At 46.0% G+C, this 22,802-nt stretch overlaps 1 protein-coding gene across 9 annotated transcripts in view; it reads right to left on the bottom strand.

Moving 5' to 3' along the window:
* The window catches only part of TEP1 (telomerase associated protein 1), a 49,572-nt gene that overhangs the window by 22,516 nt on the left and 4,254 nt on the right, over positions 1-22,802 (bottom strand). For 8 of the 9 annotated variants that reach the window (XR_003428156.1, XM_027083755.1, XM_027083753.1 and 5 more), the window contains 23 exons: positions 22,533-22,802; positions 19,940-20,122; positions 19,527-19,661; positions 18,610-18,771; positions 18,038-18,199; positions 17,663-17,737; positions 16,038-16,162; positions 15,666-15,823; positions 11,730-11,839; positions 11,195-11,285; positions 10,781-10,967; positions 7,513-7,681; positions 6,866-7,024; positions 6,331-6,408; positions 4,682-4,812; positions 4,298-4,357; positions 2,917-3,075; positions 2,022-2,198; positions 1,717-1,837; positions 1,041-1,165; positions 657-770; positions 445-562; positions 92-286 (listed from right to left, as the gene is read on the bottom strand). The exon at positions 22,533-22,802 ends at the window's right edge or, in 7 of these variants, runs on beyond it. Coding sequence is in view for 8 of the 9 variants with exons in the window: in XM_027083755.1 (XP_026939556.1) it covers positions 92-286; positions 445-562; positions 657-770; positions 1,041-1,165; positions 1,717-1,837; positions 2,022-2,198; positions 2,917-3,075; positions 4,298-4,357; positions 4,682-4,812; positions 6,331-6,408; positions 6,866-7,024; positions 7,513-7,681; positions 10,781-10,967; positions 11,195-11,285; positions 11,730-11,839; positions 15,666-15,823; positions 16,038-16,162; positions 17,663-17,737; positions 18,038-18,199; positions 18,610-18,771; positions 19,527-19,661; positions 19,940-20,122; positions 22,533-22,802 (3,264 nt within the window). In the remaining variant the exon portion in view is untranslated. Of the gene's footprint in view, positions 1-91; positions 287-444; positions 563-656; positions 771-1,040; positions 1,166-1,716; positions 1,838-2,021; positions 2,199-2,916; positions 3,076-4,297; positions 4,358-4,681; positions 4,813-6,330; positions 6,409-6,865; positions 7,025-7,512; positions 7,682-10,780; positions 10,968-11,194; positions 11,286-11,729; positions 11,840-15,665; positions 15,824-16,037; positions 16,163-17,662; positions 17,980-18,037; positions 18,200-18,609; positions 18,772-19,526; positions 19,662-19,939; positions 20,123-22,532 lie in introns of those variants that run through there. The other variant, XM_027083754.1, reaches the window with a different exon arrangement.

Raw genomic sequence — 22,802 nt, 5'->3', positions numbered from 1 at the left:
TTCACATGCACAAGCTTCCTGTTTCCCACCTCCTTAGCCCTCCTGAGCTCACGCAGCCCTCCCTCCTGTCCAGGCCTCTGAGACTCTGTACCAGGAAGGTGGTCTTGCCCTGTCCCGACTGCCCGGTCACCAGGCTCAGCCTCCCCCGGTGGCGCCTCAGCTTCTGCACTGTGTCCTGAAGAAGGCGCGGTCGTGCAGGGCTCGGTGGGTTCTTCAGCTGCTGAAAGGCGGCCTGGACCAAATCATCATCCTGGATGGGCACTGGCTGTTCCGGCTGGGCCGCAGGCTGAGAACACATGGGGCAGTGACTACCTATGTTTCCATGCTCCTCAGGACCCCAGGCCTAAAACTCACTGTGCCCCCCACCAAGTTACCTCCCACCCAGGACTACCCGGCCCAGCCTAGCCCCTCTCCACTCCCCTGGCCACCAGAGCTCCTGCTGACCTGTAGGTAAAGCTTCTGGATCATATTCCACACGTCCTGCAGAACCAGCTGCCCAAACGTCTCCAGCTCCCCAACATAGGGCCGGCCAGCTGCTACATCACCCCACTTACAGTGGTATCTGCAGGAAAAGCGAGCACAAGCAGGGTCACAGCGGGCCGGGGCCCCCTCACCACCTCGCTCCGTGCAGGTGTTCCCTACCTCTCCCAGCTCACCTGCGACAGGTGATCCCTTCCTGTCTGCTCAGGTAGCTCTTCAGTTCTGAGAGCCGATGGGCAGCCTCTTCCGACTCAGAAATAAAGTCAGACTTCCAGGCATCTGGCACAGAGCTGACCACCAAAGACACCCCAAGAGCGGGGCTGGATTCAGACCCCAGCCTCTCTCCGTCCCCGACCACCAGACCTGGCTGTGGTTCCCTGAAACCCCTCAAGGGGAGATCTCCTGCAAGGCTGCTTTGGTGCTGCAAGGCAAGCCCCCTGGTCCCTGTTTCTCCATTCTAGGTCCCCCTCTTGTGCTCTGAATGTTACGGACAGAAGACCCGTCCACTGAGCCTGTCTGGCCTTCTTTGGAGACTGAGGCCCGGAGGCAACAGAAGGTACCTGAGGAAGCTAGAATCCCGGAAGTAGATGAGAGGCTGGGCAGAGGGCTGCAGGCGGAGGCCCCGATTCAGGAACTGCATCACCTCCATCTCCGTCACAGAGCGACCTGAAGGGTACTGCTGGGCCTGCAGGGAGAGGCCAGAGAGCAGGCAGGTTCAGTCCTGGTCACACGATCCCCTCCTCTGAGACCTGCCAAGACCCCAGGGCCCCTTCATCTCAGTAACGTTCCTCTCTCCCTCCAGATACAAGCCAGTAAAATACAGCTAATAGCTAACGTTGATGGAACGCCTTTCACACGTGGAGCATTTTTAAAGTAGATTTCTAATTGTTAGAATAACCCTGCACTGTAGACATCACTGTTTCTCTTTAATATATGAAGAAGTTGAGGCTAGATTAAGATAAACCATTTTCCATAACGCTGCACAACGACAGAAGGGAGATCAGAACCCAGCTCTGTCTGACGGCAAAGCCTAATCAGCCCTACCACTTACCTCTCGCACCCCATGGCCAACCCAGAGGTATTTCCCAAAGGAATTCCCTCATCTAGGACTTGATCACTCACAGAACCTTCTACCTGTGTTTCACTTCAGGTCTCAAGGATCTGCCTGTGCAGAGTCCCAGGGTTCTAGACATACTGAGGCTTCTCGCATCCCTGCCCCAACCTTGTCTGCCTTACCCAGAGGAAGTGAGGATGGTCAGGGAGGCTGTAGTTGGGGGGAACATAGCCATAGCGGGAGCCCAGGATGCCCACAAACAGCTGCGAGTTCTCCACCTCCCCTAGGCACACTTCCAGCTGCCTGAAGGATGGTATAGGGGCATCGTGTCAGGGAGACGGGGCTCTGGCTCACAACCGATAGCATCCAAAGAGCACCCCGTACCCTTGGCACTCAGCCACCCTGCAGCCCCAGCCCTGCCCAGGTCAGCTCCCCGACTCAAGTCCCTCATCGCCGACCCAGCCCCTCTTCTCTGTGGCCCCCATACCTGTTCCGACGGGTCTCCTCCTCGGTGACGCCCCAGCGCAAGTCGATGGCATGAAGGCTGATGCAGTGGGGGGCCGCTCGGGCCTGCAGTGCTGGCAGCAGGGACCTCAGCAGCAGGTCCCGCTCCCCATGCATGTCCCGGAAAGTGGAGGAAATGAAAAGCCGGACGCTGCGCCATCTGCAGGAAAGCCAGGGATCAGCCCACGGCCCAGCTCCACACGCGGGGCTGTGACCTCCCGTCAGCACTGACAAGTCAGATACAGAAGACTGCAGGGTGGGAGTCCAGCAGGCCTCCAGAGAATAACCTGCTTGTAACCTCAACTGCAGAGCCTAGAAATTAAACCCCACCTGGGGACTGCCAGTGCAAGGGGCACAGGTTCAGAGAACTAAGATCCCACGTGGCACGCGGCACGGCCAAAAATAAATAAATAAATAAACCCACTTGCCATTTCTCGGGCACTCCTCCTGTGTCAGCAATAATTATTACGCACCTACACTCTGCCCGTGAAATGCTCATGACAGCACTGTGAGGTAAGCACAAGCATTACCTCCATTGTACTGATCAAGGAACTACATCTCAAGACATCAAGCAACTAGCCCAAGTTTCAAGCTACTATGTGGCAAAGCCAGGAGGGAAAAGCCAGAGCCTGCGCCCCTAAGCCCTCTGCCTGAGCCCTGGTGCCTGCCACGTGCCTCGCATCCTAACCCCTTTCCCTAGTAGAGAAATAGGCATGCTTACCATCTCTGTTAGAGACACCCCTACCTGGGAAAGAGGAAGCATTCCTCAGCGAATAGAACAAGCAGCATCTCCACAGTCAGAATTTCAGTCTCCTGACTTTCTCTAGGTTTCGACTGAAGTCCCTCCCAATTCACACAGGCATAAAACACAGACTGACCCACGCTGGAAAATAGGAGCCAAGGGGCTTGGAGTATTCTCTTCCAGTGGCCGGAGAGACTGGACCTCTGTCTTCCCTGGGGGCGGTGGAATCTTGAATATTTTGTCCATTTGGCCTACATGTTCTAGAAGGCGGGAGGCCCCACGCTCTGCAATGAACCTGTCATAAAGAGTGACAAAATAAATGAGAGCAAAATAGCAGAGTGAGAATCAGGAAGATCTTCCAAGGGGGCAGGGGACAAAGATATGGCAAGATTAGGTTCACCCAGTTAACTGGAGCTCCTTAAGAAGACCATAAACAGTAAATGTAGACTTGAAATAAGCGAGGCAGCAGAACCACAGGAATGAAAGAACAAAGAAGAAACCCAGTTAGAGCCTCTTCTGCTGTGTGCGTGGTTATCATAGGCTTTCTGTTGGGCCATGGGCAACTGGGCTGAATGAAGGTGTAAAGATTCAGGTTATTCCAGTCTGGGCTTGATCAGCTCGGTACCAGCCATGAAAGCTCCCTGGAGAGGGAGGGAATTGTATGAGGCTTCCTAACAGGAGTAGGGGACAATGGGTGGCATCCAAAGGAAAAGGCAGGGGGAAAAAACAAATAAATGGGAATCCTAGTAGCGGAGAGAAAAACAAAGTTAAAAGATTTCTGGATCTCGCATAAATAAATAAAGTTAACATGGAATTTCCTCTGAAACGGAATGGAGCAGAGGCCACAGAGAATGAATAGAAGTGATGTGACCAACTCTTGAGTTGTTCCCTTAAAAGCAAACAGCACAATCTCCCATGTCCCCTTTTCTCCTTTCCTACTAGATGTAATACAAAACTAATGGCTGGAGCTGGAGCAGCCATCATGAACTATGAGGTGGAAGCAGAGTATTTGAGGATGGTAGAGCAACAGATAGAAGATGCCCAGGTCCCTGTAATGCTGTGTTGTTGTCATGCTTAGACAGCTGTAAAAGAGGAATAAACTTTTATCTTGCTTTTATAAAGGAAGTGAGGACTTCCCTGGTGGTGCAGTGGTTAAGAATCTGCCTGCCAATGCAGGGGACATGGGTTCAATCCCTGGTCCAGGAATTCCTGATCCCATATGCTGCGGAGCAACTAAGTCCCTGTGCCACAACTATTGAAGCCCGTGCGCCTAGAGCCCATGCTCCACAACAAGAGAAGCCACCGCAATGAGAAGCCCGCACGCTGCAACGAAGAGTAGCCCCCGCTCAATGCAACTAAAGAAAGCCCACATGCAGCAATGAAGACCCAATGCAGCCAAAAATAAAATAAATAAATTTATTTTTAAAAAAGGAAGTGAACAGAGCAGAGGCCACAGATAATCTCTAAAAGTGTTCTAACAAAGTCCCCAACCTCTCCAGTGTCCATCCTGTACTCACTTCAGTATCCCGTCAGTGCAGCCTGAGAGTGTCACGTCATTGGGATTCAAATCTGTGTATCTGGTAAAGGAAGAGTAGTCACTACCAGTCAGAAACAGTGCCAAGAACAGAGTCACTGCCCCTAACATCCTAGGATGGACACCCTACCTGTGCACTTTTAATAAGGTTCTGTGCTAGGCTGGGACTGGGGTGGACCATCACGAAGGGGTATGGAGCCAGCCTGAAGACTTCAGAGAAGGTTCTAGCACTTCAAGTGCAACAGAGGTAAGAGACAGAAATGGGGAGGGGTCTGGTGAGTGCGAGTGTCCCACACTTTAGTAGAGGTAGACAGGAAACATGGATCTCTATCTGCTGGCACTGGGCAAGGAATGTGAGCGCCCTTACAGGTAACCTGTCCTTCTTAGGAGAACACCAACAAAGAGGCACTTGGGATTCACGTGTTGCCAGAAAAGCTGTTTGGCTGCATTTATCAGTTTCTCATTCGTAGTCTGGCCAAAGACGATGACCCTGTCCACCTGTAAGATGAAAAGGGAGGGGCTAAGATGAGGAACAGAGGGATAGTAGAGGTACCAAAGAGCTCAGGACATCAAGAGGTCTCTGAGGACTGGGGAATTAGGAAAACTCTGAGGTGGGGTGAAAACAGCCTTTTCTGAGAGCACCCAGGGTGGGAAAGCCCACTCCACCCTGACTTGAGGGGCATCAAAGTAGAGTTTGGGGTTGGCAAGACATGGAAGCAACCTAAGTGTCCATCAACAGATAAATGGATAAGGAAAATGTGGTATATGGGATTCCCTGGCGGTCCAGTGGTTAGAATACCGTGCTCTCACTGCTGAGGGCCCGGGTTCAATCCCTGGTTGGGAAACTAAGATCCCACAAGCCACATGGTACAGCCAAAAAAAAAAAAAAAGAGGAAATATGGTGTGTGTATGTGTGTGTATATATATATATATACACACACACATATATATAAATGTGGTGTATGTATATATATTTAGTGTGTATATACATACACACACACACACACACACACACACACACACACACACACAATGGAATACTACTCAGCCATAAAAAAGAACAAAATTTTTCCATTTGCAGCAACATGGGTGGACTTGGAGGGCATTACGCTAAGTAAAATAAGTCAGACAGAGAAAGACAAAAACTGTATGATATCAGTTATATGTGAAATCTGAAAAATACAACAAACTAGTGAATAAAACAAAACAGAAGCAGAGTCACAGATACAGAGAACAAACTAGAGGTTACCAGTGGCGGGGGATAATATGGGGTGGGGGGGTGGAAGGTACAAAGTACTGGGTATAAGATAGCTCAAGGATGTATTGTACAACAGGTGGAATATAATCAATATTTTGTAATAAGTGTACATAGAAAGTAGCCTTTAAAAGTTATATTAAATTTTTTTTAATTTTTAATAAAAATAATAAAATTTTAACATAAAGTGGAGTTTGCGGGGGGGGCAGTGTGTAGCTGGTCATTCAGGCTGACAAGAGCTGACTGTCAAACTTTTAGGAATTCTGTGAGCCAGATGTTAAACATGGACCGTCATTAAATATTAAATTGTATAAGCTTATAATTGAATAAATTATATTAAAAACAAAGGTAATAAATACTAAAAAATCATTACTTCCTAATTATTTTACTACCTTTCACTATTATCTACTCTTGACCTTATTTACATTTACTTTATCTCTATTGTGGAAATACTATACAAACTGTGCTGAGCACCTCTGAGTACCTCTTCCCCACTCTGTGTTCACTGACAGCACGTTGGTAGTTTGAAATCAGCCGTGGAAGGAGTAATTACATCATGGAAATTAGAAAATGCTATTAACCAAGACTTATTTTTCCAGATTGCTGGTTGTTAAATATTTACCAGCATGTCACTGACTAGGGGGTTGCAGCCAGCAGGGTATTGTGCATAGCGTGCAAGGAAGCTTTGAGAAATGAGATACATCAGTGTGGAAGAAAATGTTGGAGAGGGGAGGGTTTCTCAGGGACTGGGCAGTACTCACAGGGACCCTTTGGGTAGCCAGGGACAGCAAGTGCTTCCCAAAAGTAGGCAGGGACGATTCACACTTTTCCTCCGACTCCTGAAGGAAAGAGACTCGTGTCATGTGGTTGCATGGGAGATGATCATTAAACAACAAATACTATAGTCTGCTCAAGAAATCTTCAGAACTGAGGGACTTCCCTGGTGGCGCAGTGGATTAAGATTCTATGCTCCCCATGCAGGGGGCCTGGGTTCCATCCCTGGCCAGGGAACTAGATCTCATGTGCATGCCGCAACTAAGAGTTCACATGCCACAACTAAGGAGCCTGCATGCCGCAACTAAGGAGCTGGTGAGCTGCAACTAAGGAGCCCAGGAGCCACAACTAAGGAGCCTGCCTGCCGCAACTAAGACCTGGTGCAACCAAATAAATAAATAAATATTTTTTGAAAAAAAGAAAGAAAGAAATCTTCTAAACTGAGTATAACCGACCCTTTCCTAGTCAGGCTGTTCCCAGGCCTCTGTCTATTCACATATATTTGCATGGTGGGTGTCTGACCTGGACTTGAGCTTGGAGTTTGGTGGCAGTCTTCAGGATACCTTCCTCTGCCTTAATCACAGCAGTCTTCACAGTGCCACTTCCACACAGCAAGAGATCCACCTGCTCTGTCCGTGTCATCATCATTGCAATCAACAGCAGCACATAGTTCAGAGGGGGCTGATTGGACAAGCATCAGGGTAAAATAAGACTCCCCTATTTTAGAATCCACCTTTGCCCACCCAGCTCTAGAGGCCAAACGTCTCCACTGGTTGGGGAAAAGTGGACAAAATCCCCTATTAAGATGGGGCAGCTTCAGCAGTCCCCAGGAAGAGTTGACCAGGTAGGAGGTGGAGAAGGGCCAGGATCCCTGCCCAAATTCAACACTGGGATGTAAGGAGGTGAAAGTGACATATATTTTGGTGACAGAAATTTAGAGAGTATTAAGGACCAGCCAAATGTGAAAGGTTAGTGCTACGATCCACGAACATGCTTGAGACCACATTCTAGGAATTATCCCTAGGAACCAAGGTCTGATACTGGGAAGCAAATGCATGTCATTTATTTTAGTTCTGAGTGTTTGCCTGGGAGAACCAGGTCTGGGAACAGGATGCCTCTCAGGATCTCCAGCATCCTACCAACATCACCCCATCTTTTTATTCTTTTACCCCTTGTGGGTTGCTCTTGGGAAGGATCCTGTCTGCATCAGCATCTGTCAGATAGACCAAGAGGGTGCGGCCTGGCAGCGGGGGCAGGCTGTGTTTGACGGAGAGGTTCACAGCTGTCTCCAGGGCCTGTCGATACTGAGCCAGCATTGCACGGTCATATTTCCACTGTCTGCAGACAGGAAAGAAACAGACAGGGGCTTCACTGTTTGCCACTTTGAGGCGGATGGGAAGATGAGAACTTGCCACTCAAGTATAAAGTCTTCACCCCCTCCACAGCCCATCTCCAATGTCAGTAGAGAAAACAGGGACAGAGCTTCCCTTGGCCCCCATTCTACAAGACCATCCTAATCCATTCTCATGGCAGGAGAGAAGTCATCTGTAGACCCATTCTCTGAAATCACTTGCCATGCTGACCACATCAGTCCATACTTACTTCATGAGGCAAGATTTAACTGCTACATATTTTTACATTGTAATTTAAAGAACACATGCTAACTTCTTACTCTAAAAAATGGCAATTAAAGGAGAAAGAATCGAACATTCATCCCACCTTCCCAAGACAATCTCTATTTCAAAGTAACTAAATAGCTTTAGTTCATGAGGGAAGTTCTTTTTAGAGTTCTAGCTAATAAATATGGAAATGATAGAAAACCCCCATTCTGCAACTGCTAATGAAACAACTGATTTGGGCATAGACTATCAAATGGATAAACCATTAACTTTACAGTGGAGAAATCAGGCTACCATAACCTAAAAGCACTGATCAATCAACAACACTATGAGTGGGACCAGTAGGCTTCTGGTGCCTCCTGATGCTGTGTCCTACCAGGAGACAAAAATTCTGGTGGTCTTACTCACTGTGTACAAAGGATCACCTACGAAATATTCACGTAAGAAAAAAAGTTAAATCTGAATCTATTCAAGCTTTTAGAGTTAATGCCCAGGGTACACGAAATAGAGAAACAAGTGAGATGACACTGGAGAAGCAGACAAATCTAGAATGTGGGACCTTCTGTGGGGCCCCCAAACCTGATTTCCACAGCAAGTCAATGGCATGAAAACAATTAAAAGATTTTAAGAGATTTAAGTAGATCTGGGACTTCCCTGGTGGCACAGTAGTTAAGAATCCGTCTGCCAATGCAGGGGACACAGGTTCGAGCCCTGGTCCGGGAAGATCCCACATGCCATGGAGCAACTAAACCCGTAAGCCACAACTCCTGAGCCTGCGCTCTGGAGCCCACGAGCCACAACTAGTGAGCCCACGAGCCACAACTACTGAAGCCCATGTGCCTAGAGCCCATGCTCCGCAACAAGAGAAGCCACCGCAATGAGAAGCCCGCGCACTGCAACGAAGAGTAGCCCCCGCTTGCCGCAACTAGAGAAAGCCTGTGTGTGGCAACAAAGACCCAATGCAGCCAAAAATAAAATTAATTAATTAATTAATTTAAAAGAGATTTAAGTAAATCTTAATAACTACATGTAACGTGTGTATGCGTTGTTTGGATCCTGATTTGAATAAACCTGTGAAATGATACTTTTGAGACAACTGGGAAATTTGAATATAGACTAGGTAATAAATGATAATACCAAGGAATTATTTTCAGTTCTGTTAGCTATATTAATGACATTCTGATTATATAAGAAAACATCTGTTTTAAGAGACACGTGAAATATGGAGGGGTGAAATAAGATGTATCATATTATTTGGCATTTGTTTTTTTTAAAACATCTTCAAAGGGGCACTTCCCTGGTGGCGCAGTGGTTGGGAGTCTGCCTGCCAGTGCAGGGGACATGGGTTCGAGCCCTGGTCCGGGAAGATCCCACATGCCGCGGAGCAATTAAGCCCATGTGCCACAGTGTGCCACAACTACTGAGCGTATGCTCTACAGCCCGCGTGCCACAGCTGCTGAAGCCCGTGTGCCTAGGGCCCGTGCTCTGCAGCAGGAGAGGCCACCGCAATGAGAAGCCCGCACACCGCAACAGAGTAGCCCCCACTCGCTGCAACTAGAGAAAGCCCGTGCGCAGCAACAAAGACACAATGCAGCCAAAAATAAATTAATTAATTAATTTTTTTAAATCTTCATAAAAAAAAGAAAAGAAGGGAAGAGAGGGATCAGGAAAGGAAGACTGACAAAATCTAGATTTTCACTGAAAGTGGCTAACAGTTTCATGGGAGTCCATTGTATTATTCTCATTACTTTTGTACACGTTTAAATTTTTTCAGTTTTTTTAATCTAGAGAATCCAGCAGTCTCTACCAGTGCTATCCAGTAGAAATAAATTACAATTAATGAAATGAAATGAAATTGAAATTACACATGTAATGTAAGGTTTTCTAGCAGCCACATTTAAAAAAGTAAAAAGAAACAGGACACATTAATATTACATTTAATTTAGCCTTATATACGTATAGTTTTTCACCTCAACACGTAATTAATACAAAAATTACAAATGAGATATTTTACATCCTTTTTCACACTGCCCCGAAATCTAGCACATCTCAGTTCCCATTAGCCACACTTCAAGAGCTCAACAGCCACCTGTGGCTAGTGGCTACCAAACTGGCCAGCAAAGACATCCTGTTTGGACTGCATCCTCAGCTTAATTCTTTAACGGCCCCATGTTCTGCCACTGATTCACTGATTCAGGTGAGTCCTGGCCACTGAGTCCTACTAGAAGGTTAGATGAGCCCTGCATTTGTCTTGAATGAAAACGAATAAAGATACTGTGGATGCATCTAAAAGGACAGAGTGCTGGGACTTCACCAAGCTTACAGAACAGGTTTTATGCCTGACTTTGAGTCTGCTTGATGATAACTATCTTTACATGTGTCAAAAGGAGAAGGAAAGTGAATGGGTCAGAAAATACACAGAGGAGAGAAACAAAAAGAAAAACAAACAGATATCACAGAGAAGAAAAAGAAAGAAAATGTGAACCAGAGCATAAGCAGAGAGGCACTATCATGTACTAATAGGAAGGGAAATGCTACACAGGCTGAAGGAGTCCACAGAAACCAATAAGGCAATCACAGATAAGAGTGGAGGCCCAAACACAGATTTTGTTTCATGATCTCTCTACAGGACAATGTTAAAGACAAGGTTTGCTGTGCGAGAGAAGACTGGAAACAGGCAAGTCTCAGCCGTTGGGATGACTGACAAGCATGTCATTGCAGAATAAAAGCTGGGGTTTCCAGATGACTCCCAAGCCCTTTCAGGTTGCCTCTTGTTGCCCACCCTTTGCTCCCAGATAGCACACACTCACACACACACCTGGCCTTGTGTATTTTCAGCTTCTTCCGCTTGAGCTGCTCATATATCACGGGGATCATCATTGCTGCCCGAAGTTCCCGACGACTTGGTTTGCAAAACTGCCAGGAATAGGCACACTTCTTGCCATATCTTGTGTTTTTAATTATTATCCGCTTTATCAGTTTTGTGTTGGAAGGAAGTGGCAACTCTGGGTGGCGACAGGTAAGTATCTGAGTCAGGCAGCTTCTGTTCCCTCATCTTGTCTTCCCATCATTGCCTGTCCTGAGTCCTGATCCTTTGGGCTGGCCAGTGTCTGACCTCTGCCCACCCCATACCCTGAGACTGGAAGGCAAGAGGCTGAAAATACCAGTGCTGCTGTCTCATCTATTCTCAGGCATGAGAGACAAACAGGAGTTGGAAGAAGAGAGATAATACCTTTCTTTTCGAGTTGAGCCTCAAAGTCATTGATGGAATCATGAGCATTAAGGAATCTGAATGGAAACTGCCGACTGTTGATCACTGACTTCTGCAAAGCAAGAGAGGGGTCATGAACAGAGGACCAGGAAGCATGGGGAGCATCAGAGGCTCCAGGGACCCGGAAGATGAGATAACCACTCTATTAGATCTGTCGGAAGGTGAGGAAGACCAAAATGGATATTAGATAAAGGTGGAGAAGAATAAAGAAAGATGTCACGTGAGAATACGAGGAAAGGAGAGGAAGTAACAGAAGGTTCCCTGTTTCTTTTATATCAGACTCCCTCTGAAGTTAGTTAAATCACAGAAATGATCTCAGAAAATAAAAAGGAAAGTTACTATACTCTGTACTCTAAGGGATGATGAACCCCCAAACCTGTCTCCCTCAACCTATCTGAAGCTCCATATGTGTTTACAGCCCATATGGAAATAGCTTGGTGGCTATGACCTTCCCCAGCCACTAGGAGAAGGCTGGCTCCCTGCCCTTCACACGTACAGCATGCTGGAGTCTCTGGAGCACAAGGTTGTGGTGGCGGGTGCTGATTCCAACCCGCAGCAGGTTGCGCAGATTCCGAAGCATGGCCATGAAGGGAAGCTTCCCATTGTCTACGGAAGGTAGGACATAGGGTGAGAAAAGCAAACAAAGGATGAGTGAGAGAGGTCAGAGACCAGAGCCATGCAGAATGTTCAGGTTGGAGCAAATGAGGTACAAACATATGATCTATCCTACCCAAAATGTTTTAAAGGTCTGGAAAGATAACAACTGGGTTGCCTGAGCTTGGAGCAAAACCTAATCAACACTGTTTATGGGATTAGCTATTTCAATAAACAACTGAGGGTATCACTTTGTCTGCCGGCTCCAGCCCTGAGATTGGGCTTAACAGGCAAAATACATTCTCTAATCCACAGTAATGATTTCCAAAGTTTTTAGATGGTTAAAGAGAAATTTCCTAGTGTAATCTTATAAATTATATACATGTAGTACAATCATTAGTTAATATTTCAAGGGAGGATATACATTTAAAGTAAAGGTTCACCATTAACTGTGAGTGTAAATTGATATTTCAAATAGTCTTCTTGATAATTTTTAAGTTTTTTGGTCAATGTCTTGTATGAGCTGATTAAATAGTCATCATTTTTTACTTAAAGATAGGTGAGGGCTTCCCTGGTGAAGCAGTGGTTAAGAATCCACCTGCCAACGCAGGGGACACAGGTTTGAGCCCTGGTCCGGGAAGATCCCACATGCCGCAGAGCAACTAAGCCCGTGCACCACAACTACTGAGCCTGTGCTCTAGAGCCTATGAGCCACAACTACTGAAGCCCATGCGCCTAGAGCCCGTGCTCCACAACAAGAGAAGCCACCGCAATGAGAAGCTGCGCATCGCAACGAAGGGTAGCCCCCGCTCACTGCAACTAGAGAAAGCCCACATGCAGCAACGAAGACCCAATGCAGCCAAAAATAAATATAAGTAAAATAAATAAATAAAATAAATTTAAAATTTTTTTAAATAAATTAAAAAAATAAAGATAGGTGAAAAAGGGACTTCCCTGGCGGTTCAGTGGTTAAGACTCTGCACTTCCACTGCTGGGGGCACGGGTTCAATCCCTGGTCAGGGAACTAACATCCCGCATGCCACACGGTATGGCCAAAAAAGTTTTTTTAATTAAAAAAAAAATTAAAAGAAAAATAAAATAAAGATAGGTGAGAAAGATTTGCCCTGAAGCAGAATTTCACTTCTGTCACTTTCTTATTGTTCACTTGTCCCTGTGATATTAGTATTACCTTCAAGTCATAGTTTCTTTCTTTTTTTTAAAAATTATTTATTTATTTCTGGCTGCCTTGGGTCTTCATTGCTGCGTGCGGGCTTTCTCTAGTTGCAGCGAGCAGGCGGGGGCTGCTCTTCATTGCGGTGCACGGGCTTCTCATTGCAGTGGCTTCTCTTGTTGCAGAGCAGGGGTTCTAGGCATGCGGACTTCTGTAGTTGTGGCATGCAGGCTCAGTAGTTGTGGCTCACGGGCTCTAGAGCGCAGGCTCAGTAGTTGTGGCGCACAGGCTTAGCTGCTCTGCGGCATGTGGGATCTTCCCAGACTAGGGACCATACCTGTGTCCCCTGCATTGGCAGGCAGATTCTTATCCACTGCGCACCAGGGAAGTCCCAAGTCATAGCTTCTTAATAATCTTTTTAAGGCTTATGTCAATTTTAGAGGGTTAGTTTGGTTAATACTGAATAATAATTCTAAATCCATTTACAATTCAGAGATAAGCTGCAACAAGTCTCATTATGCAAAAACCAAAAAAGAGTGAGGGGGCCCCATCAATGCCCTTGTATTGTGGAACGCCTCCTCTTCCTCAAGAAGCCTCAACTATCATACATGACACATAACCATGTAACATGAACTAAGTGACTACAGGGGTTCAATCTGTATAGTAAACATTGGAAACATTCTTTCTTTTAGATAAAGGTCAACATAAATAGGAGGTGTGATATTTTTCCTGGCTAACACCCAGAGATGCGTTCAGACTACATTACAGACCAGGCCTGTTAGTCCCCACCCACATCCCAGGCACTAGCCCCACCATCAGCAGCTTTCATTGGGAAAGTGGTGGTACCTTTTTTAAGGTGATGTAAGTCTCATTTGAATTATAGCTAGAAAGCTTTAAGCCTGCTGGAAGTCCTGGGGTTCTCCAATCATAATACTTCTGATTTACAGACTGTGTAGAACAATTATGTTGTATATGCAATGTAAATGATGTGTGACAACTCATGAACTATTGCATCCTCTGTCAACTCATTAGTTTTGCTCAAATGTTGCTACGTATGAAAGATTTTCTAGATCACTTTGATAAGAAGTTAAGTTCAATATCATATTTATTGATACGATACTAGATGAATAAATGAATATTCATCCTATAGGTTGAGAAATTCACTGATTTCATTCCAAATAATTCATTAATGAGTTGTTAATGAGCCTCTGGTTTCCAGAGGGATCTGTATATCTAATTATATTTTTATCTTTTATTTTATAGTTATATTTATTAATTTTCATATCTATATTTATATAATTATATGTTATATAGTTCCTAAAGTACATAATTGATTAGTACATGTATAAAAATTTTTTTAATATATATATACATATATTCTGGTGTATCCCCAAAATTGTTTCTGCAATAAATGATCCAGTGGTCTGGAGATCACTGGTTTAGATTATGGGCATTGGTCTCAACCAAGATAAATAGCAGTTTTAATTTTCAGAGGCAGAGGGAGGAAAGGGGAGATGATGCATACTAGAACCACCAACACATGTTGACTGCCATCCAGGCTCCTTTATCCTACTCTTCCCAAAGTTGTATCAACATTGCAGAATAAGTTGTCAAGCATGTATGTGTGTGTGTGTGTGTGTGTGTGTGTGTGTGTGTGTGTGTGTTTTAATTCCCATGTGATTCTGATACATACAGCACTAGTGACAACCCCAAAGTGGGAGGAACGATAAGCAGTTAAGCTTTTTGGGCTGCCCTGAGTACCACCTATAAATGGCAGCTTACAGAGCAATAAAAGCCAACTTGGGCTTCTGAAGCTCCAAAATACGAAGTCCACAAAACTCAAGCAGTCAAAAGGGCTACAATCAGGTATTTTTCAACAGAAAGAAGTTGACTTCAAAGATGAAAGAGGACATAAAAGAAAAAATGAAACAGGAAGATCCTTCTATAGTTAAAAATAAACTAGCAAAAAAAACAGACAGAAAGAGAAGACTGAAAGTAACTTAGTCTTCCCCATTTGAATTCTTTTTATCAGTGTGGGCAAATTACCTAAAACATCCATGTCCTAAAAAATGGGTTTTGGGGGCTTCCCTGGTGACGCAGTGGTTGAGAGTCCGCCTGCCGATGCAGGGGACATGGGTTCGTGCCCCGGTCCGAGAAGATCCCACATGCCGCGGAGCGGCTGGGCCCGTGAGCCATGGCCGCTGAGCCTGCGCATCCGGAGCCTGTGCTCCGCAACGGGAGAGGCCACAACAGTGAGAGGCCCGCATACCGGAAAAAAAAATAATAATAATAAAAAGGGTTTTGGTGGAGATTCCAGTATGCCACATACTAGTCCTACCTTGTTTGGATGAGTTACACAGATATTGACACAAGTGAAATAAGATAGAAGGTACTGCTTTTGTCATGTGTTGATAAAGGCTTGTGTATCACCTAACCACGTCTGGAATTATGACCTACCTATGATGCCAGTGCTATTCAAAGCAGGTGCCACTGTTCACTTTGGTGTGGTCAATGGCAGACCTGATAAATGCAATCATTTTCAGTGATGGAACTGCCAAGTAAGAGAATAACTGCACCATGCCATGGAAAGCTTCTAGTCAGGGTCCAAAACATAGAGGCATGAATGAGGAAGAGAGGAAAGAGGTATGACGGTCAAGGTTACTTTACCGATGAGTTCCTCCCAGACGGAAGCTTTGTTCCCCCACAAGCTCAGCTCTCGCTCCCAGGTCTCTGGCTTAGCAAGCTTCATCCGCTTCCCGGCTCTGCTAGAATCCCAGGGCCCCAGGAGGCGACTTCGAGAAAAGGCCTGTAGGTTGGAGGGGTATCTGGAACAGAGGAGGAAAAACTTAGGATTTCAAAGCCAGCTGAAAATAACTGAGAAAAGGAATGGTGAGTCAGTCAAAGCTAGTGAGTCACATTTAAGGCCAGGTCTGCCCAAACTAATGTTGCTGGGGTCCAACTACAGGGATTGGGGCCATGGGTGTTGAAGAATCAGGCCACTACCCGGATGGAGCGTGTGCTCAGGGTACATCTTCTCACCTGCAGCCCAGGAGGGCCTGGACAAGCTGTGCAGGCTCATGGATGTGCAGTCTCTGTACCAACTTCTTCAGGGTGAAACTTGGCTCATTCTTTTTCTCTGACACTGCACTGCAGGTTGCCTCAAACTGTGGAAATATCCACAAGCCCCACAGGGGTCATTCAATCTATGACCATGGTCACTTTCTTCAGAAAACAAAAACCAAGACTATCCTATAACTACGGTAATTTCTTTCCCCAAAGTAGATTTGGGCAAAGAATAGGAATAGAGGGTAAAACTCTCCAACAGCAAGAGCTTCTGTGATGAACATAACAGAGTAGGTCTACGGGGTCACCGTGTTTCATTTACACAAGGTTGAACTATCAATGGTTAACATGGGATGACTGGGTGGTGACAAGCAAGATGGGGCTTGAATAAACAGAAAACACCTTGTTCTTAGAGGAAGGAAGAGGGAAAAGCAGCTCTTATTTAAATCACTGAGATCTGGGGGCTTCCCTGGTGACACAGTGGTTAAGAATCCGCCTGCCAATGCAGGGTACACGGGTTCGAGCCCTGGTCCGGGAAGATCCCACATGCCGCAGAGCAACGATGCCCGTGCGCCACAACTACTGAGCCCGCGCACTGCAACTACTGAAGCCCACATGCCTAGAGCCCATGACCCACAGCAAGAGAAGCCACTGCAATGAGAAGCCCGCGTACCGCAACAAAGAGTAGACCCCGCTCTCCGCAACTAGATAAAGGCCGCATGCAGCACCGAAGACCCAACGCAGACAAAAATAAATAAATTTTAAAATAAATAAATAAATAAATCGCTGAGACCTGGAGCGTGTAAATGGAGGCATCAGCACAATGTAGGCTGTGAGGAGTTAAAAAATGAAAGAAGCTGGCTTTCAGAATCCTCTGTTAGAAGAGCTAAGTTTGGGTTGTATTAATAGGATGAAGAGAAAAGACCAATGGACCAACTGAGGATGTATTTTCCTGTAATACTAATATATTTTCCTAAAAATCTATTTTAATGATGATGATGATGAAATCATCACTTACTCAGTGCCAGATATTGTTAGAAATACTTTAAATACAGTAACTGATTTAATCCTCACAAAAACCCAATGAAGAAGGTACTGCTATTATCCCCATTTTATATGTGAGTAAAATGAGGCAAGAGGGAGTAAGCCATTCAGCCTAGGTTCACAGAGCCAGCAACTGGTGGGGGGGCAGGTGGGGAGATTCAAACCCAGACGGTCTGAATCCAGCTTCTACGCTCTTAACGGCGAAGACCAGTGTCTTGTTATTAAAGTAAAAGAAAAAAACTTTTTTTGTTTGACTTGTTTTTAAAACTTCCTATGGAAGGTGGATATTTCATAATGTTTTGAACTCACTTATCCAGCTGGATGTGCCATCTGTCAGTAAAGAACGACACCAAGGAGAGCAAAATGGAAACAAAAGGAGCCTTTCCTGGGGCTCTCAAAACCCCATAAATGCAGCTGAGAATTATCCAGGTAGGACATTGGCATGTGCCTACCATACCCACTAGTAGTATTTCTGGACCAAATGGAATTCCATTTCTAAACATTAGTTGAGAAAAGACCGTATGTGTATGTTTAGAACCCCAGAACAAGGCACTCACCATCCTCTGTTCATCTTGAAGAGGCCGAATGAACTTTGGCAAGTATTTCTGTGTCTCAGAAAATGTATGCTCCTTCTGTAGGGACAGGACAAGCCATTTCAAAAGGGGAAGTGGAGGCTGTCCCTAGAGAGACCCATTCCAATAGCCCTGAAGGCCCAACTCTACCCCAAAGGAAACTGGCTGGGAAAAAGGCAGGCCCTGCCCTCTCTGCCCTCTGAGCTCTACCCAGCTCCTCTGCATTTCTCTGACTCCTTCTGTCCTGGTGGTAGAAACATGTCAGCTGTTTAAGGAGGTCAGCGTGTTCCCTCATCCCTCTCACTTTCCAGGGGAAAAGGGCCTAGGCTGTGAATGACCAGGGTAGAGGCAGGGACTGACTGGAGGGCGGGGTGGCCGGCGGGGGCGCCTCTTGGCCCGGTGCTTCCGAGGGTTATACTTAGCCAGCTGGTACTCATCAAACTGGGCAAATTTGTCCGTCATCGCAGCACGCAGGCAGGCAGGCAGGGGCACCAGCCTGTCCTCCTCTTCTCCAGTCAGGAGCTGTCAGAGAGACGAGAAACCCTCAGGAGCGAGACCCTCCAAAACAAAATGAGAGCACTTCATGGGGTTAAGTGACAGCACAGGATAGGAAGTCCCCAGCCCCAGCTCTACAATGACAATTTCTGTGGTCCTGGACCTGAGGGCAGACTTCTCAGATTCTTATTCTCTTCACTGGAAACACGAGGTCCGGAATAACACCAAGTTTCCTCAAACTCAGTCCAGCCCTTCTCAATCCTATTCTCCCTGTTGGGCAACCCAGCCTGGTACCAGGAGAAGCTGTCCTGTCTGGGCACCGGGGTTGAGGACAGCTGAGGGCAGGCCAAAGTGTCTGAGAATTTTCTCCACAGATGCAGTGAGCAAAGGAGAGGGAACCAAGTGAGGGTCAAAAGTCAGGGAACTGAATGCCATACCTGGTAGAACCTGGCTACCTGGATCCAGTCAGAAGGCAGCTGGACAATGGCACAGAAATATCGTCGCAGGTAGGGGCGGCAGAGAGGCAAGAAGGCAGCAATGGCCAAGACTCTGTTGGCCACATCCCGGACATTCAGCTGCCGCCTGGCGTACAGAGATGCCTAGGGCACAGGGTAGGGAGCGCTGGCCTCTCAGCCACTTCTGCACAGCACCCCGCCCTTATTTGCTTATCTAACCTGCCTGCATAAAACCTTTCCTGAGCCCTCCATATTGTCTGTAAATATAAAATCCAAGCCTCTTGGCTTGGCATTCTATATCTTCCATGATCTAGCCCTTATTCACCAGTCTTCTCCTAAGTCTACTTATCCCAATTTAAGGGCCTTTAACCTTGTCCTTTTCCCGCTTTGGAAGACCTCCCACCATCCATGTCTATCAAAAACTTACCCAGGGTTCAAATTGCTGATTTATCCTGCCATCTTCCCAAGCTTCATAGGAAACATTTTCCCTCTCTTTTCTGCTTCTGAAACATTCACTATCTGCTACTCCATTTGCATTTATATAATATTTGGGATCGTTTTTGCTTCGCTAATAATACCATTAATAATACCATTCCCTAAGAGCCGGGTCCAAGTTTCGTTTTATCTGTTGGTATAACCCTCAAGGCCTAGTATTGTGTACTTAGCCTGTGTACCTACTAAATAAACAAACCCTAGGATACTTTCTCAATCCTATCTTCCCCCACTCCTCAGAGAACCCTAGGAATGGGCCTCAGGCTCACCCAGAGATCCTACTACCTTCCTAAGTAAAGTTCCTTCAGCCCCTAGTATAAAGCCTCTCACCATCCCCCTGACACACCATAACCAAATTCCCTTCCTCCTAACTTCCCACTCCCATCCCCTCTTTCACGTCACAATACCTTGAGTATAAATTCAGGCTCCAAGGGGGCAAGTTCACTACAGACTTGGAGGAGGAACGCCTGGGTAGAGGAAGCTGCATCATTTGTGTTTACGTCTGACACCAGAGTAGAACAGAGGAAGCTCATTAGAACCATCTGGGAATTGGGAAAAAGAGGGAAGAAAGGAGAAAAGACGTAATAAGGACCAACTTAAGCATCCACTCAGGCCAACTTCCAAAGACAGAGAGAATGAACCCAGATTCAGGAAGATGTCTGTCCGGCTGAGAGGTCAGAAAAGGGGATCAGGAAGTAAGAAACCAGAGTTCCCTCCCCTTCTCTCTGTGGAGGGGATCAGCCTTTGGTGCCCGCTCTACCCAACTTCCCCAGGCCCCCCCACTCCACCATCAACCTCTCCCCAGCTCTGGAACTTTTACCTTCTTTTCCTGAAGGGCCTGGTCAGCAGGCTCAGGACGGGGCTCAGAGTCCCCAGTAGTGAGCGTCAGGGTCAGCTCCTCCACTTTCTCCGCCTCTCCCAAGCTTAGACTATAAAAAGGCATTTGAGCCTCTGCCCATTCCTTGTCTTCTGGCTTCTTCTCTCCAGAAGAAGACCATCGACCCTGGGGATAGTGACAGCTATGAATCCCAGCACTCACCCACAGCCCCTCATACAAGACAGAGATCTGAAAGCAGCACCCAGGGCTAGGAAGAGTCCACATCTACCTTCTAGCACCTAAACTCTTCTCCCCTCACCCCCCAGCATGGATCTGTCCAGTCTGACAAGAGTGATCTCTCAGTATCACACACACGCCCTTTCCCAGATCAACATTCTGAGCCTTTGCTCAGATGCTTCATGATCTTCCAGCTTCTTTCATCTCCTTACGGACGTCACAGCCTAGGAGCCTGGGGCCCTTCACAACACACCTCCCAAGAGGCTATTAAGGTATTTTTAGAGTCAGAAGAAGAAGGACCAAGTCCCAGATCAATCGCCCAGCAATCGTGAGCATACCCTCTGAGCCTCAGCTTCCTCATTCCCTGCCACCTACCTGATGGGGCTGTTACAAGATTAAATGGGGTCATGTATGTATCACTCTTTGCAAATTGCAAAGCCCTAAATAAATGTAAGGTGGCAGTAGCTGTAATCCTGACAATGACCCTATGACGTGGATTTTCATTGATCTCATCTTAAAGGTGAGGAAATTAAAGCTTCAAAAGGTTAAGAGTCTTTGAGTAGTATAGTCATTTTCACAGTATTGATTCTTCCAATCCAAGAACATGGCATGTCTCTCCATCTGTTGGTGCTGTCTTTGATTTCTTTCATCAGTATCCTATAGTTTTCTGAGTACAGGTCTTTTGTCTCCTTAGGTAGGTTTATTCCTAGGTATTTTATTCTTTTTGTTGCAATGGTAAACGAGATTATTTCCCTAATTTCTCCTACTGATCTTTTGTTGTTAGTGTATAGGAATGCAAGAGATTTCTGTGTATTAATTTTGTATCCTGTGACTTTACCAAATTCACTGATAAGCTCTAGTAGTTTTCTGGTGGCCTCTTTAGGATTTTCTATGTAGATATAGTATCATGTCATCTGCCAACAGTGACAGTTTTACTTCTTCTTTTCCAATCTGGATTCCTTTTATTTCTTTTTCTTCTCTGACTGCCACGGCTAGGACTTCCAAAACTATGTTGAATAATAGTGGTGAGAGTGGACCACTCTGGAGAAGATGCGGAGAAAAGGGAACCCTCCTACACTGTTGGTGGGAATGTAAATTGATACAGCCACTATGGAAAACAGGAAACTAAAAAATATTAATAGAACTACCATATGACCCAGCAATCCCACTCCTGGGCATATACCCAGAGAAAACCATAATTCAAAAAGATACATGCACCCTAATGTTCATTGCAGCACTATTTACAATAGCCAGGACATGGAAGCAACCAAAATGTCCATCAACAGAGGAATGGATAAAGAAGATGTGGTAAATACACACAATAGAATATTACTCAGGCATAAAAAGGAACAAAATAGTGCCATTTGCAGAGACATGGATAGACCTAGAGACTGTCATACAGAGGGAAGTAAGTCAGAAAGAGAAAACCAAATATCGTGTGGTGTCGCTAATGTCTAGAAGGATGGTAGGCAGTCTAGGAAGGATGGTACAGATGAACTTATTTGCAAGCCAGAGGTAGAGACGCAGATGTGGAGAACAGACTTGTGGATGCCAGAGAGGGGGAAGGGGAGGTGGGATAAACTGGGAGATTGGGATTGACATATATACACTACGATGTATAAAATAGATGACTAATGAGAACCTACTGTACAGCACAAGGAACTCTACTCAATATTCTGTGGTGACCTAAATGGGAAGGAAATCTAAAAAAGAGGGAATGTGTATATACGTGTAACTGGTTCACTCTGTTGTACAGCAGAAACTAACACAACATCGTGGAGCAACTATTCTCCAATAAAAATTAATTTAGAAAAAAAAAAAAGGTTAAGAGTCTTGCCCAAGGTCAAGTGGCTTATAATTGGCAAAAATGGTAGAGGGCTCAGATTTGCCTTTCCCTCAGTCCAAATCTCAAGTCTACATAGAAGGAATGTGTGTTTGTCTACCGATCCTGACCTGTATACTAAACGTGCTTATATAGATGTGTACAAGTGGACGTGTGTCTGCACATGCACACACAGAGAAGTGGTACTGTAGTTGTTTCTCATGCCTTGTAAGATCTCAAAAGCACCTGATTGACTCTGCTACTGCAATAGTATATCGGCTCTCCTCCCGAGAAGAGGCTTTCCAAGGACAAAACCTACTTATGCTCTATTGTCCAGAATCTCTGCACTAGATAAGCAGTAAGAGTGATGACGCTCACGAAGACAGCCCTCGGGTAAAAGATGCCTCAAGAAGAGGCTCTGAGGAAAGAAGGTACACAGACACAGAGCAGCACACAGGGACACTGTGGCACTGAAAGCTAGTGACTAGACATTCTAACAGACATGGCTGCAGTGAAGACAACTGATGGAGCTATTACCGAAGCTGCTTCCTGAGCTCTCTCTGTGGCAGAGATGGTTTTCAAGACCCTGGGGCAGGTCAGAAGGCCTAGACCCTCAGAGAAGCACTGAGCCCTTGAGGCTGGAGGCTCAGAGAGCAGGTGGTTGCTGGCACTCAGGCTGCACAGGTCAGATTGCACCACGTGAGGTATCTGGAGATTCTGGGTTAAGGGGCTGGTGGACACAGTGCTCTTCAGAGTGGGGAGTGTGGCCAGGCACCGGTTCTCCAAGGAGAGGATGTCTGAGTGGGT

The sequence above is a fragment of the Aethalodelphis obliquidens genome, unplaced genomic scaffold, assembly GCF_003676395.1.
Source record: "Aethalodelphis obliquidens isolate GAN/ISIS:26980383/991018 unplaced genomic scaffold, ASM367639v1 scaffold51, whole genome shotgun sequence".
NCBI lineage: Eukaryota > Metazoa > Chordata > Mammalia > Artiodactyla > Delphinidae > Aethalodelphis > Aethalodelphis obliquidens.
Note: the sequence above shows the minus strand (reverse complement) of the source record. Positions and strands in the feature narration are given on the sequence as shown.